This window comes from Eumetopias jubatus, unplaced genomic scaffold, assembly GCF_037043125.1.
Source record: "Eumetopias jubatus isolate StellerSeaLion01/CBP00866 unplaced genomic scaffold, mEumJub1_p1.0 scaffold_2, whole genome shotgun sequence".
Lineage (NCBI taxonomy): Eukaryota > Metazoa > Chordata > Mammalia > Carnivora > Otariidae > Eumetopias > Eumetopias jubatus.
The window spans coordinates 48,017,365-48,031,435 of record NW_028274808.1 but is presented as its reverse complement, the minus strand read 5'-3'; the positions used below and the strand labels follow the sequence as shown (position 1 = coordinate 48,031,435).

The window sequence follows — 14,071 nt, the reverse complement described above, 5'->3', positions numbered from 1 at the left end:
AACTTTGATCTACAAATGGAGAGAAAGAGCAAGGGAAAATCTAGTGTGACAAATTTTGTTTAGCATAAAATTTTAGTGAGAAATCTTGTCAATTAGATTTAGAAGTGTGCCTAAGCTATACCCAAAACAAAACTCACTTTAATCTCAAGAGTCTGCAATGAGAAATTCCTTTCTTCAAAGAGAAAAGGAAACAATTGTCAAATCAACTCATTTTAAAAGGGGTACTGAGCTTGTAAATTATATTACATGGGTATATATGCAATTGTCATTTAAAACCGTTTAATTTAAACCACAGTAACAGTATTAGTATGAACTGATGTCAAAATAAGTGAGCAGCTTTTTCTTTAAACTAGCCTCCCACCCCCAATTACACAAAGCAAACTAGGCACTGAGAAGAGAACAAAAGCAATTTTGCTTTATGGAGTTTTTTAAGAGGAAAAAAAAGGGGGGGGCCAATGCTTCAAAACCAGTTAAAATCTTGGATTAATTCCACCACTTCCCACTCCTTTCTCTAACCAAATCTTCTAACAAAGCGCTGTGTTTTTAAATCAAAACCACACACACACACACACAAAGCTAAGAGAGGCAGAGCTATCTATCCATTGGATATTTTGCTTGAATAAACAGGTACTTCTTTAAAAGAAAAAAAAAAAGCCAACATCCTCTGATGAAATACTTCAAGTGCAACAGAAGTTCTAGCCCCAAAAGCAACCTGAAATTTAGATATTAAACTTTAAACACCTACCTCCTGCTCCTGTTGAAAGATGACGACTCTACCACCTTTATCTCCTGTTGCTAGTAATTCTCCAGAATGATTAAATTCTACTGTAGAAATTATATCTGCTGTATAATTGAAACAAAAACAAAGAAAAGATGATGTTAGTTCTTCTTTCCCAACTTACCAGTTTGAGAACTTAGCATGTTTTTCTAACACGTTGGAAGCCTACAGATCAACCTGTCAATCTAAGATTCTTTCATGCATGTTTTGGTTCTCCAAAAAAAATCCTCTCCACAATCAATCAATGAGACTATTTTAATAAGAACACAAGTAATAAATACTTAAATACTAGTGGTTTACTGGTATTTCACTAAAATGATGAATGTAATCCAATTTATGAAACATTTTGATAGCACCGTTTAACAATAATTATGCTAATTTTCTTTCTCATATACTTCTGATAAGCTTCTTTATGCAAACTCAAAGGCAGCCTAGAAAATTAAAGCAGATATAACTGAAATGGGGGGAAATTTTAAATGTAAAAATGATTTCAGATGTAATTTTAACAGTAAAATTATTAATTCAAATAATGGCCTCTTAAACAAAAGTCTGCAAACAGACACACACATAGCAGAAATGCTTTGTGCTATGCACCTTCCATATGCACAGCTCTTCTTGTGGCTCCCAAACACCACAAAGACTACTAGAATTGGTCATGTTACACCCAAAGTCAGTGCTAATTTCACAGTAAGATCAAATAAGTTATAGGGTTTTTCACTTGCTTTTTGACACCAGAGCCATTTTTCTAAAGAAAAAAAATCTAAGTTACAGAATTAGGCATTAAGATAAAGCAACTACACTATAAAAATTACCCCTGTTAACTAACAAGTTCTTCACTATATATATAAAGTAGTATGCCGAATTAGGAAAGACTCTGTCATATGCACTTGAAATAAGTAAACTTTTCCTACAAGAGAAGGGTCATTTTCTGGTATTAGCTCACTGTAAGAATTTAAGCATGTTGACTTGATATAATAAACAACACTGTATACCTTAAATCTTTAAATTACTGATGAATGTATCATTTTATAGTTTTTATTTTTTTCAAGACCAGTTTGATTTTGGAAAGCTTTCTTCGCTTTTTCCATTGTCTAGGTCCAAGACACTTGACCTTTTTGGAACACTCTGAGAATCTACTCAAAGTTACACATGCTGTGCCAGAAAACTGCGTTATGTTTTAAGTGTGTACAAAAATTTGCATACACCTTCAGATGGTATGGACAGCACCCTACTTCCAGGTTAAAAACCCAGAAGCCCCCCCATGGTCAGTGGTATCAGGAGGAAAGAGTTAAGTTTAGTGTTTGCATATGTAACATAAAGGTGTAAAATTGAATATATAAACATAATACTGAAAAGCCATTCTATTTTTTATTAAGTTTTTTATTTTACTTCCAGTATAGTTAACATACAGTGTTATATTAGTTTCAGGTGTACAATATAATGATTCAACAATTCTATATATTCAGCGCTCATCATGGTCAGTGTACTCTTAATCCCCTTCACCTGTCTGACCCATCCCCACCAACTTACCCTAACATGCTTTATTTTTTAATTTTATTGTTATGTTAGTCACCATACATCATTAGTTTTTGATGTAGTGTTCCACGATTCATTGTTTGCGTATAACACCCAGTGCTCCATTCAGTACGTGCCCTCTTTAATACCCATCACTGTGTTAGCCCATCCCCCCACTGCCCTTCCCTCTAAAACCCTCAGTTTGTTTCTCAGAGTCCATAGTCTGTCACAGTTCATCTCCCCCTCCGATTCCCCCCCAATACTGTCTTTTTTTTTTTTTTAACATATATTGTTTCAGAGGTACAGGTCTGTTACACAATTCACAGCGCTCACCAAAACACATACCCTCCCCAGTGTCGATCACCCAGCCACCCCAACCCTCCCACCCCCCACCACTCCAACAACCCTGTTTCCTGAGATTAAGAACTCCTCGTATCAGTGAGATCATATGTTACTTGTCTTTCTCTGATTGACTTATTTTGCTTAGCATAATACCCTCTAGGTCCATCCACCTCGTTGCAAATGGCAAGATTTCATGTTTTTTTTTTTGATGGCTGCGTAATATTCCATTGTGTGTGTGTGTGTGTACACACAATGGAATTGGTGTACACACACACACACACACACCACATCTTCTTTATCCATCCATCTATTGATGGACATCTTGACTCTTTCCATAGTTTGGCTATTGTGGACACTGCTGCTATAAACACTGGGATGCATGTGCCCCTTCAGATCACTACATTTGTATCTTTGGGGTAAATACCCAGTAGTGCAATTTGCCATGCTTTATTTTAAACAAATACCCTCAGTAAAAATTATATTTTTCTTTTTCAACAAGAAAGTTTTTTACTTGAAGCGTACTTCAGAATACATGGTTCTAAAAATATATATATATAAAACATTCCATCCAAGAAAAACAGAATACACATTTTCTTCAAGTACACACAGAAGAATCCCCCAATTAAATCACATAAAAAGAGACCTAACAAATATTACAAATTTAAGAAGACTGAAATCATACCAAGTATATTTTCCAATCACAATGGTACAAAACTAAAGATCAACAATAAAACAATGTTGGAAAAGCTACACTGTAAATATTATTTAATATGTAAGTATTAAACAACACACTACTGCACAAGCAATGGGCCAAATAAGAAATCAAACATAAAAGCCATTCTACTGGGTGCTCTGTACTGTACTTACTTCTGTACTGAATATGTTAAAGGGTTAAAAACATACACAGTCCCTGCATTTAAAGTACATTAGAGTACAGTTTGAGACAGAAAATAAGTAGAAGCTAACAGTATCAGACAGAATATATGGACTCACTTATTTGAAGGTAAGGTTCTAAAATTGGGGAATAAGGTAAAAATCATACATAATAAAATTATCTTTAGATTCAAGCCCCTCAGACAAACATAAATTCTTTCTGCTATCAGTCCAACTCAGCCAATTTCCCCTACTGCAAGGCTGGTTTATGGTTTCTTTGGCTAATGCATCAAATGAACTACTTAATTTGAATATAAAGTCATGCTACACCAAAAATATCCATGAACTCTAGGACTCTTGACTTGGCAAAATGCTCACACCTAACACCAGATTCATCTTCCTGTTCATCCAATGACTAATAGGCAGGGTTGGCTCAGTATTTAAATTATCTCATCTTTTTCCCAGGTACAAACTGTTGCATTCACTTAAAGAAATCACAACTCCTTGTTAAGTAGATAAGCTGTCATGGCTATAACTTAAGAAGGGATAAGTCAATGATGATGGTATGAGTAGGCCTGACTAGCTTCCCTGCTGAGTAGTGAAAAGCAGGAGGGACAGGTATGCTCCAAGATGGGCTCGATTTCCAAAGGGGGAGAAGTCTTGATCTTCCTTAGGTGATCTGGACAGGAAAAAAATCTAGAGATGATTAAGTCAGAAAGGAGGTCATTATAGTAAAAGGGCTGAAGAGAGATGTGGGATGGGGATGGTGGTGATGGGGAGTCTACACCTATATAATTCTTAGAAGACAGAACAAGGATCAAGTAATAAAGCAGCCTTTATTACACTACCCTCCTCCCCTACCCAGGTACTAAAGACAGTACTGATTGACGAAGCAAGTTATTAATGCAGTCACTGAACATGTGATAGGGAGGGGAAGCAAAGAGACGCGTGTGGGTCTGTGTCTGTGCGCATGTAAGAGAGAGAAGGGGAAGAGGGAAGAGGAGGGAGAGAAGAAGAGAAAAAGACCAGTATTTTAGTGCAAGCTGCAACAAGAATAAGACATCTATTCTTACATATGTTAACTAACTAGAATTTAAATAAAAATTTGAAAAAAAAAAAGACATCTGTTCTCACAATGGTCACTCATCCCAGGAATGGTTATTTTACAACAACTAGAATTCCAGAGTAAAGTTTATAAATGCTTAATACTGAACCACCTTTGCAGCAAGGGTACAAAATTTTAACAGGTACACTGGAGAGGCTGAGGAATCCTAGAAACAACTAAGCAACTGGACTAAGTATCGAGAGAGGCTGAATGTTAGGGAAGGGCAAGAACAAGATACCATACACTACAGAAGTCAACCCACCTTAAATCCTTTTGGAAGGAAGAGAAATAATGGGCGAAAGGTATACAACTTTCTCAATTTACAGATATTCTTAAGATACTGTTGTTTTGTTATTACTCATCTTGCCAAAAGCCAACGAACAAAGAGAAAACTTTAGAAATAGTCAACAAAACCACTGCTTAGTTGAATAGTGTAAAGCAACTGTATTTGGTGGAGGGGTGGGTGGATAAGACTTGTGGCCTCCTTGCTGTGATTTTTATACTTCATGTATTTAATATAGCCATATTTCAGATAAGTAAATTATTTTCCTGGTTTATATGATGGAATTTAAATAGGCACTGTGTCAATGGCGTTCCTTCGTCCCCTCCCCCCAAAAGAAAAGAGCTACCATGATTTCTGGATGCTCAATCTTCTGCACAAGCGTAAGAACCATCAAACATACACAAGCACCTATTAAATTCCAAGTCTGTGGATGATGCTTTTTAAGTTTTTTTGACTTGTGAAATGCCAAGATCTCACAGGGTCTCACTGAGAATATGACATATGAAAGGGAGAAATAAAAGGAAGAAAATCAAATGCTGCTTACAGAATCACAAAACATCCAGGAATCACTTATGAAGAACACTATGAAACTGAGCTTTGAACTGCACGTGCCACAGCATACTGGCATGCCAGGAATGGGTTATGAGTTTGACTGGATACTGCAGAGCACCCAAATCTGTTACCCTCCTATCACGAACAATCTATTTACCTCAGTGTGCCATACTGAACATAACTGCTTTCTAGGGGCACCATGATCTGCAAAAGGTGAGGAAGAAGCATGGCGTGCTCCCATATCACACTATACCCCAGCAAGGTTGGCCAAATATAGGTATCAGTTTTTGGAAAATTGTAATAAATCCACTTCTAGAAAAAAATGTATCCTTCTAATGTTTCATACCATTTTTAAAAAATAGAGGTGATGACTGTAGAAAATCCACAACAGTGCTGTTCAACAGAACTGTGTTAGAATGGAAGTGTCCTGTATCTGCACTGTTTAATACAGTCATCACAAGCCACACTTGGTTCCCACACTGAACAGACGAAGTCTAAAACATTACAGGGTGGACACTGACTTCTATTGCAAAGCCAAGAATGCTGGACCGAAGATAATTTTGAACCTTTGAACAATGAGCTATGGGTAAAATAAAACAACTATCTTACAACACATGGACTGCTGCCCCAAGGAGCAGCAGGATGAAAATATGTGTTTCATGAAAATTTAGATTCCTGGATACTAGTTTTAAAATGAACTATTAATGAAAACTCGAGAATGCTTTACTTTTGAGATTAAGGTAAGTATAACATACTTTTAAAAAGCAAAGACATTAACCTGTTATATGAGACATACTACTAAACTCAAGGGATGGCCCATCAACTGGGCCATATTCTCCCAAACCAATAGCAACAAACAACAAAAATCAAAGAACAAAAACTTCCTCTTTTAAAGAAAAAAATAAGGTATTTCCTACGGCCAATAAAAATGTTATTTCACAATGAAAAAACAGCCTGTGTTAATCTTATAAAAAGAACATTCTAATTTAGTTAATAAAAGGAAAGGACTCCCTTTCAACTGCCCTCCTGCCCACTAAGTCAACACAGAGCAATTTTAGGCAGAGACTGAATTCCAAGCAACATAAAGACAGCACTTAAAGGCACAATCAAGTTTTTAGTAAGAAAACTTAATGTTTTTGTTTTTGACCTTTATTGTTAAATCTTATATACTGTTAATAAAAACCAAGGATTTATAATGTATTATATAAAATGAAACTCATTTCTTCCAACATTTTCCTTTCCTTCTAAACCATCAGTAGCCAGGTTTCATTCGAAGGCAAAATAACTGCTTTCTTTTGGAGGCGGACTGGTAGTTTGGTGGTGGTAACCGTGACAATGGTTATTATTATTGGTCTGTTTTTATTTCACCAGACATAATGTTTCCTTCTTGTTACCTATCTTCCCTATTTCTTAAGTGGTATAATAAACAGGGTACAGAAATATAACATTCTCAGCATAAAGATCAGACAAGGGAAAATTTATGGTATATATACATAGTAGTAATGAACAATAACTGCCATATATTAGGTGAGCAAATAATTATTAGCTCTGACATGTGGGTGAAGGTGAGGATGAGGGTTAGGATTGGTCTTTTGCTTCTGGCCATGAGGGAAAACAAGACAATCTGGATGCATCCTCTTGCTGGGAAGGACTAGAAAATGGGAACAAAATACTTTTCAAAATACTGTTGAACCCTTTAGACAAGAGAATGGAATCGTGTATTTAACCCACTTTACTTTTGGACAGTGTAGTCAGACGGGAAGAATTCAAATACAGACCAGCACTCTCACTTAGTTGTGGAGACAGAAACGGGGGGGGGGGGGGTCAGAGAAAGCAGAATCAGCTGGAATTTGTGGCAGAGTATCAAAAGAAAGTTGGAGGGATTTACAGAGAGGACACTTAGGATCCTTAATTGAATACCCATCTGAGCATTCCATAAGGCCTAGGAAAGAACCACCAAAAAGCTTACGAGGGCTCAGAATTGTTAAGGATCCCTACCAGCTGAGGGGCGCCTGGGTGGCTCAGTCGTTAAGCATCTGCCTTCGGCTCAGGTCAGGATCCCAGGGTCCTGGGATGGAGCCCTGCTCTGCAGGAAGCCTACTTCTCCCTCTCCCACTCCTTCTGCTTGTGTTCCCTCTCTTGCTGTGTCTCAGTCAAATAAATAAATAAAATCTTTAAAAAAAAAAAAAGGATCCCTACCAGCTGGAATAGAGAAACCTCATAATTAATGAGGCACCAGATAAAGTCTTCAGAAGAGCATCACCTTAGTAGTGACTAAATCAGAACTAAAGACTGAATTTGTCCTAACAAAGCTAAAAGTAAACTTTTCTAAAAGAATCAAATTTACTTCAAGTAACGATGTGCTAGAATAAAATCCAACACTCAACAATGTAAATTCACAATGTTTGGCAACCAATCCAAAATCACCAGAATGTAAAGAAGTAGGTTATGTGACTAATAACCAGAAGAAAAATAAACCAACGGAACCAGAAATGACAAAAATGATGGAATTAATAAGGTCCCAGCAGACAAGAACCTTGAAACAGCTGTTGTAAATATGCCCCAGAACATAGAATTATGAACATGTTGAGAAATATAAAAGACAAAGAAGGAACACCTAAAAATGAAAAATATACTGGATGACATTAACAGATGAGATACTGCAGTAGAAAAGATCAAGAACTTGAAGGGCTAGCAATAGGGGAGGGGAAAAAAAGGCAGGAGCAAAGCAGGAAAAAAGAACAAAGACCTGACTTGTAGGATACTAACGGGTATCTACCATATGGGTCACTGCAGTCCCAGAAAAAAAGGTGGGAAATATATATATATATATAAAAAGACCAGTATGTAAACTTTCAAGCATGATGACACTATATGTAGAATAGCCACAAGAGATCAGTTATAAATGCAGACTTATGCAGGTATATAATAGTGGTAACTCAAAAACCATCAATAGCCTGCACCGGTGATGTGACTTTGCAAAATCATGAAGAATCCTTTGTAAAATTCTAGTATTTCAGGGGTGCCTGGGTGGCGCAGTCAGTTGAGTGTACAACTCTTGGTTTTGGCTCAGGTCATGATCTCAGGGACCTGGGATTGAGCCCTGCGTAAGGCTCCATGCTTGGCACGGAGGCTGCTTGGGACTCTCTCTGCCCTTCCTCCCCGCTCACTCTTTCTAGAATAAATTTTTAAAAAATTCTAATATTTCAAAGCAGAATCTTCCCTTGATTTACACAGTAAACCTCAGTACGTACATTAAACCCATGCAAAAAAATACTTGATAAATAAAAGAGTTATATTTTAGGCTCAGAATAAATAAGTTTTTTTCAGCATCATGAAAATTTGGCAGAATATTCTAAGTCATGCAGAGCAGGATGATTTTTTCTTGTTCAAGATTGTCCTGCAAACCACCAAACAGCTAACACACCTGGCCAATGCCTAGTAAATGCCAATAATGAATGCCTCCAATCATTGGTTAAATTAAGTAAAAAAGAATTCAATAGGACAAGAGTTTATAATGTGTATATTTCATAAAAAGTGTGGTAGAGATGTTAACAGTCATGAATCTTTACACCCAGAGATTTTTACTATATATAATTCAGGGTTATTAGAAATAGAGGAATTGACAAAAATTTTAACTACAGCGTAAGATTGACATATGCCTCTCCATGCCTGACAGATTTAAAAAAGGGGACAGGGAAGAAGGGGGGAGGAGGAGAAAGTATACACACTGAAAAGATATAATTGATACACACCTGCAGAGAGTTTTATACCATTATAAATAATTAGTATCTTCCAAAGAGCTATGCAACTTTTAAAAAACTCATCCACTGAGCCACAGACAGTCCCTTAAAGAATTCTAATTACAAATTTAAAGACCACATTCTCTAACCACAATAAAATTAGCTGAAGATTAAGAACCACTTGGTAATCTTACAATTCTAAGGCAAAAGATAAAAACCAGTACTGCAATAAAAATACTTAAAAAACATTTACAGAAAACTAAGTATATAAATATTTAAGACAGAATTGTTTTTGTAAAAAAACAATACAGTGATCACTTTAACCAACTTAAAAAAAACTGAAAGAATAAGAAAACATGAATCCCACCACTAAGAGATAACCACAGGTGACAGCTAAACAGTCTTTCAGCAAACTTGCACAAATTATAAAATATGTATACGATGTACTTATATACACTATGATTTCTGTAAAATCTGTAATGGAATTATAATAACTTTACTCTTTGTTTTAATCTCACAAACTGCTTTGTAAAAGAAGACAATCATCACTTTTAACCCCACTTCTGAGAGAACCACTATTATTATATTAGCATATATCCCTCCAAAGTTTGTCCATGTATACCTTACATTCTCAGTGCAAAAAAATAAAATCTATTTGTATTAAGAAAGAATGTCTACATTTTATCATTGAGTTTAAAAAAATTACAAAGCATATTTGATCCTACTTGTGCAGCATAAATAAAACAATCAGAGCATTATGGAATTAGTTTCCAGAGCTCAGACAGGGAGACCAGGTTAACACATCTATAGCCATTACCATAATGGTAACCTGAAAACTCTGACAAAAGATGCATCTCTAGAAGGTAAAATAAGTAATGAGATACCACTACATACCATCTGAATGACTCAAATTTAAAAGAGAAAAAAGATGACAATGCCTAGTGCTAATTATGAGCAAGAGGAACTCTAACATATAGCTGATGGGAATGGCACATCCACTCTGGGGGAAAAAAGTTTTGGCAGTTTCTTATAAAGTTAAAACACGACGTGACCTGATAATTGTAATACTAGATACCCAAGTGAAACAAAAACCAATGGTCACATAAAAATCTGGATGCAAATGTTCTTAGCAGCTTTATTTGTAATCATTAAAAACCAGACACAACCCAAAATTGGGGAATAAATAGAATACAATATAGCCACACAATGAAATACCACTCAGCAACAAAAAGGAACTACTGATAAAAGCAGTAACGTGGATTAAACTCAAAATGCACTGTGCTAAGCTAAAGAAACCAGATCAAAGGTTACATACTATATAATTCCATTTATCTGACATTCTGGAAAAGGCACGACTAGAAGGACAGAAAACAGATCAGTGTCTGCTTAGGAGTTGGGTGGAGATTGACTACAAAGGGACGTGAACTTTTTGGAATGATGGAACTGCTTTTCATCTTGGGAGTGATTATATGTCTGTATGGTTTTGTTTTTTTTTTTTTTAAGATTTTTATTTATTTGAGAGAGCACGTGCACAAGGCAGAGGGGCAGAGGGAGTTAGACTCCGCATTGAGCCTGGAGCCCGACGTGGGGCTCAATCTTACCACCCTGAGATTTATGACCTGTGCTGAAACCAAGAGTCGGATTCTCAACCAACTGTGCCACGCAGGCACCCCATCTGTATTTTTTTTTTTAAAGCAAACCTGGAAGAACTGTATGCTAAAAAGGGTGATTTTCACTGTTTGCGAATTATATCATTAAGAAAACAATATGAACCTTTGCCCTAAATATACCATCTTCCTTTCTACATAGCACTGGCCAAATTCTCTAGAAAGGCTGATGTTTTACATACAGCTTCCACATTTATACTTATGCCCACTCTTATGCTTCCTTCTTTAGCTTGGGTGTGTTGTCTGCCTTGCTTGAAATATCACCTTTCCTATCCCCATTCCCTTAGCCCTTCTGTACATGGCCCACCAGGAAAAAAAAAATTTGTATTAGGTTTTGGAGGGGTAGAAATACACCAGAGGGATAACATATATAGACATAACAAAAGAAAAATGTGATTTTTACACAATAACTAAAGACAAGTGGACTAGGAAAAAATACTTGTATTTCCAAAAACAGCTAACACAACATAGTAAGACAATTCACAGAACAGCAATACTGGTAAAATATAAGAAAATACCCACTCAAAATTCAACTAATTTTTAATTAAGACACCATTTTTTTATCTATTAAACTAGAGGAAAAAATATAAATTGTTCTACTTACATTGTAGAGAGGAGTATATCTGGTTATTCTGGAAAACTATTTGATAATTTAAATCAACAGCCACAAAGCATTGATTCTCTTGGAATCAAGAGACTGGAATCAAAGTTCCAGAAGTCATCCTATCAAAATAATCCAAAAATTTTAAAAAATGTATAAAGATGCTCACTAATGCCTTCCAGTTATCTAAAGTGTTAGGGAATATAAGGGAAACATCTGATGTTCTTATTCTGCCAATATCCTTTCATATTTTGCTCTAATTTTTCTTGAAATCCTCTTCCCTTTCCACCCTTTTCCCTTGGCCCTTCATTAACCATTAGGCAAGAAGGCGGCGGCACCTGGAGATGTAGTCTCAGCTGTACTATTAAGATATAATTTGACCTTGAGTAAGTCAATTATGAACTTCAAAATTTGCAAAGAAACAATGACAGAGCATATATAACATGTATTCAGATACTTAACACATATAGGGGAGGAAGAAAACAGAATAATGGCAGGAGAAAAATTATGTGCTTTTATCAGGCAACTTGGAATATGGAAAATTAAAGACCTGAAAGGACAACACATCTGCAAATGCTGCGTAACTCCACCCATGACCATGGATCTGAGTCCACTAGTCCAGACTGCACTCTGACAAAAATGGATCTCAGATTTCTTTCTTTGTAACCTGGAATTCATCAGCAACAGTGATTTAACACAAGTTACTTTCTGTAAGTTATATGCCAATCAATGGTGAAATCAGAACGGAACTGAGGCACTGAAGCATGATTCTGCTCTGCTCAACTCCCGCCACTGCTACAGCAGTAAACCATCGTACTAGAGATTCTATGTCACCGATCACTACTCACTCTCCTTTTATGAGATGGGGTCTTTCTCACTTTTAAAGTCACACACATAAAAGTCACAGGCTACTTAACCTCAAGTGATAATGCATGTAACACATAACAGAGAAGTTCCCCATTTTTCAAGACACCTGAGGATGATTTTTCAAACATCACTGAACAAAAGCTACACAGCACAAAAGTTAACTAAGCTGAACGTGTTTTCCATAATTAATTTTACCATAATTTTAGATTTACATTAAGAGTCACAAAGACAGTAATAGACAGTTCCCGTACACCTTCAACGCAGGTATTTCGTTGTTAGCATCTTACATTTGCTATGGTTTATCCGTCACAACTGAAGAACCAACACTGGAATATTAACTAAACTCCACACTTCATTCAGCTTTCACTCATTTTTCTTCAGTGTCCTTTATCAGTTCCAGGATCCCATCCAGGATCCCACATTACATTTAGTCCTCTTGTCTCTAGCTTCCTCTGGTCTGTGACAGTTTCTCAGACTTCTCTTGTTTTGGATGACCTTGACAGTTCTGAAGAGTACTGGCCAGGTACTTTACAGTATGTCCCTAAATTTGAGACTGTTTTTCTCAAGGCCACACTTGCTATTATAGCTCACTGGCACGAAGATCACAGAGGTAAAATGTCATTCTTATCATGTCAGGCCAGGGTACATTTTAACAATATTACTTATTGATGTTTGCCAGGTTTCTCCACTATAAAGTCATCCCCTCCCCCCATGAGGTAGGAAGTCATTAAGTGCAGCCCACATTTAAGGATTGGGGGTGTTAAGCTCCACCCCTTTGAGGAGGAGTATCTACATAAATTACTTGAAATTCTTCTGTTGGGGACATGTGTCTCCCCTCCCCCACTTATTTATTCGGTTATTTATCTATATGAACTCTATTTATTTCATACTTTGGGTTATAATCTTACTATGTCATTTATTTTGTTGTGCAAATTATTCCAGATTTGGTCATTCAGAGCTCTTTCAGGTTGGCTCCTGCATCCCTCTGTGGGATGCTCCCATCCTTCTGGTTTTTTCTGAGCACTTCAGAAACTTTTAGAAAATGTGTAACTTTCATATATCCTTAATATTACCAAATTAAACATGACTTCTTTTTCATTCTATAGTTACATACTAACTATGTAGGAGTTCTGAAGAGAAGAATAAACCATACTGAGAACAAAAGGAGTAAATACTGTAAATGTCAGCAACGTAACTAAATTCTCATCCGTGGAGTATCCGACCAGGACTAAGATTTCTGTCCTGAAATAGATTTTTCATTTGATCAGCTGAGGTTCTAAAACTTAAATTGTATGTTAGCTTTCTTAGAAGTTTTAACATGCCTGCAATTTGGACTTCTGCATATTGATCTGTACTCATTGTTCTCTTTTCAGAAGCTGGGGAGGTGGGGGGTCAGAACACAGAGTGTATACTGATCACCTTTAGCTCTGCTGAAGTCAAAGGCCTGCTGTCAGAACGTTCTGATAGCACAGAAATTCATTCTCATTTTGATCTGGTTTGCTTCAACACTCAGAGCTCCCATTAAGAAGCATGCTATTTTGTTTGAACACAATCTATCTTCATGATCTTTTCCCCTTTATTAGTTCAACATACCCTAATACAGCAAACACTGAATTTAGGATTGACCCCACATAGCTAATTAGAGTATGATTAACCCAAATTTCTTCTCAAAGGTAACTAATTACTTCCCAAAGTAAGAAAATATTTTTCTGGATAATGCATCTATAAAACGCTAGTTTCTTGCT

At 36.4% G+C, this 14,071-nt stretch overlaps 1 protein-coding gene across 2 annotated transcripts in view; it reads right to left on the bottom strand.

Moving 5' to 3' along the window:
- PPP2R2A (protein phosphatase 2 regulatory subunit Balpha) overlaps window positions 1-14,071 on the bottom strand; it is an 83,101-nt gene that overhangs the window by 31,850 nt on the left and 37,180 nt on the right. For both annotated transcript variants that reach the window (XM_028114262.2, XM_088020998.1), the window contains exon 3: window positions 746-843. In XM_028114262.2, the coding sequence (XP_027970063.1) occupies window positions 746-843 (98 nt within the window). The remainder of the gene's footprint in view (window positions 1-745; window positions 844-14,071) is intronic.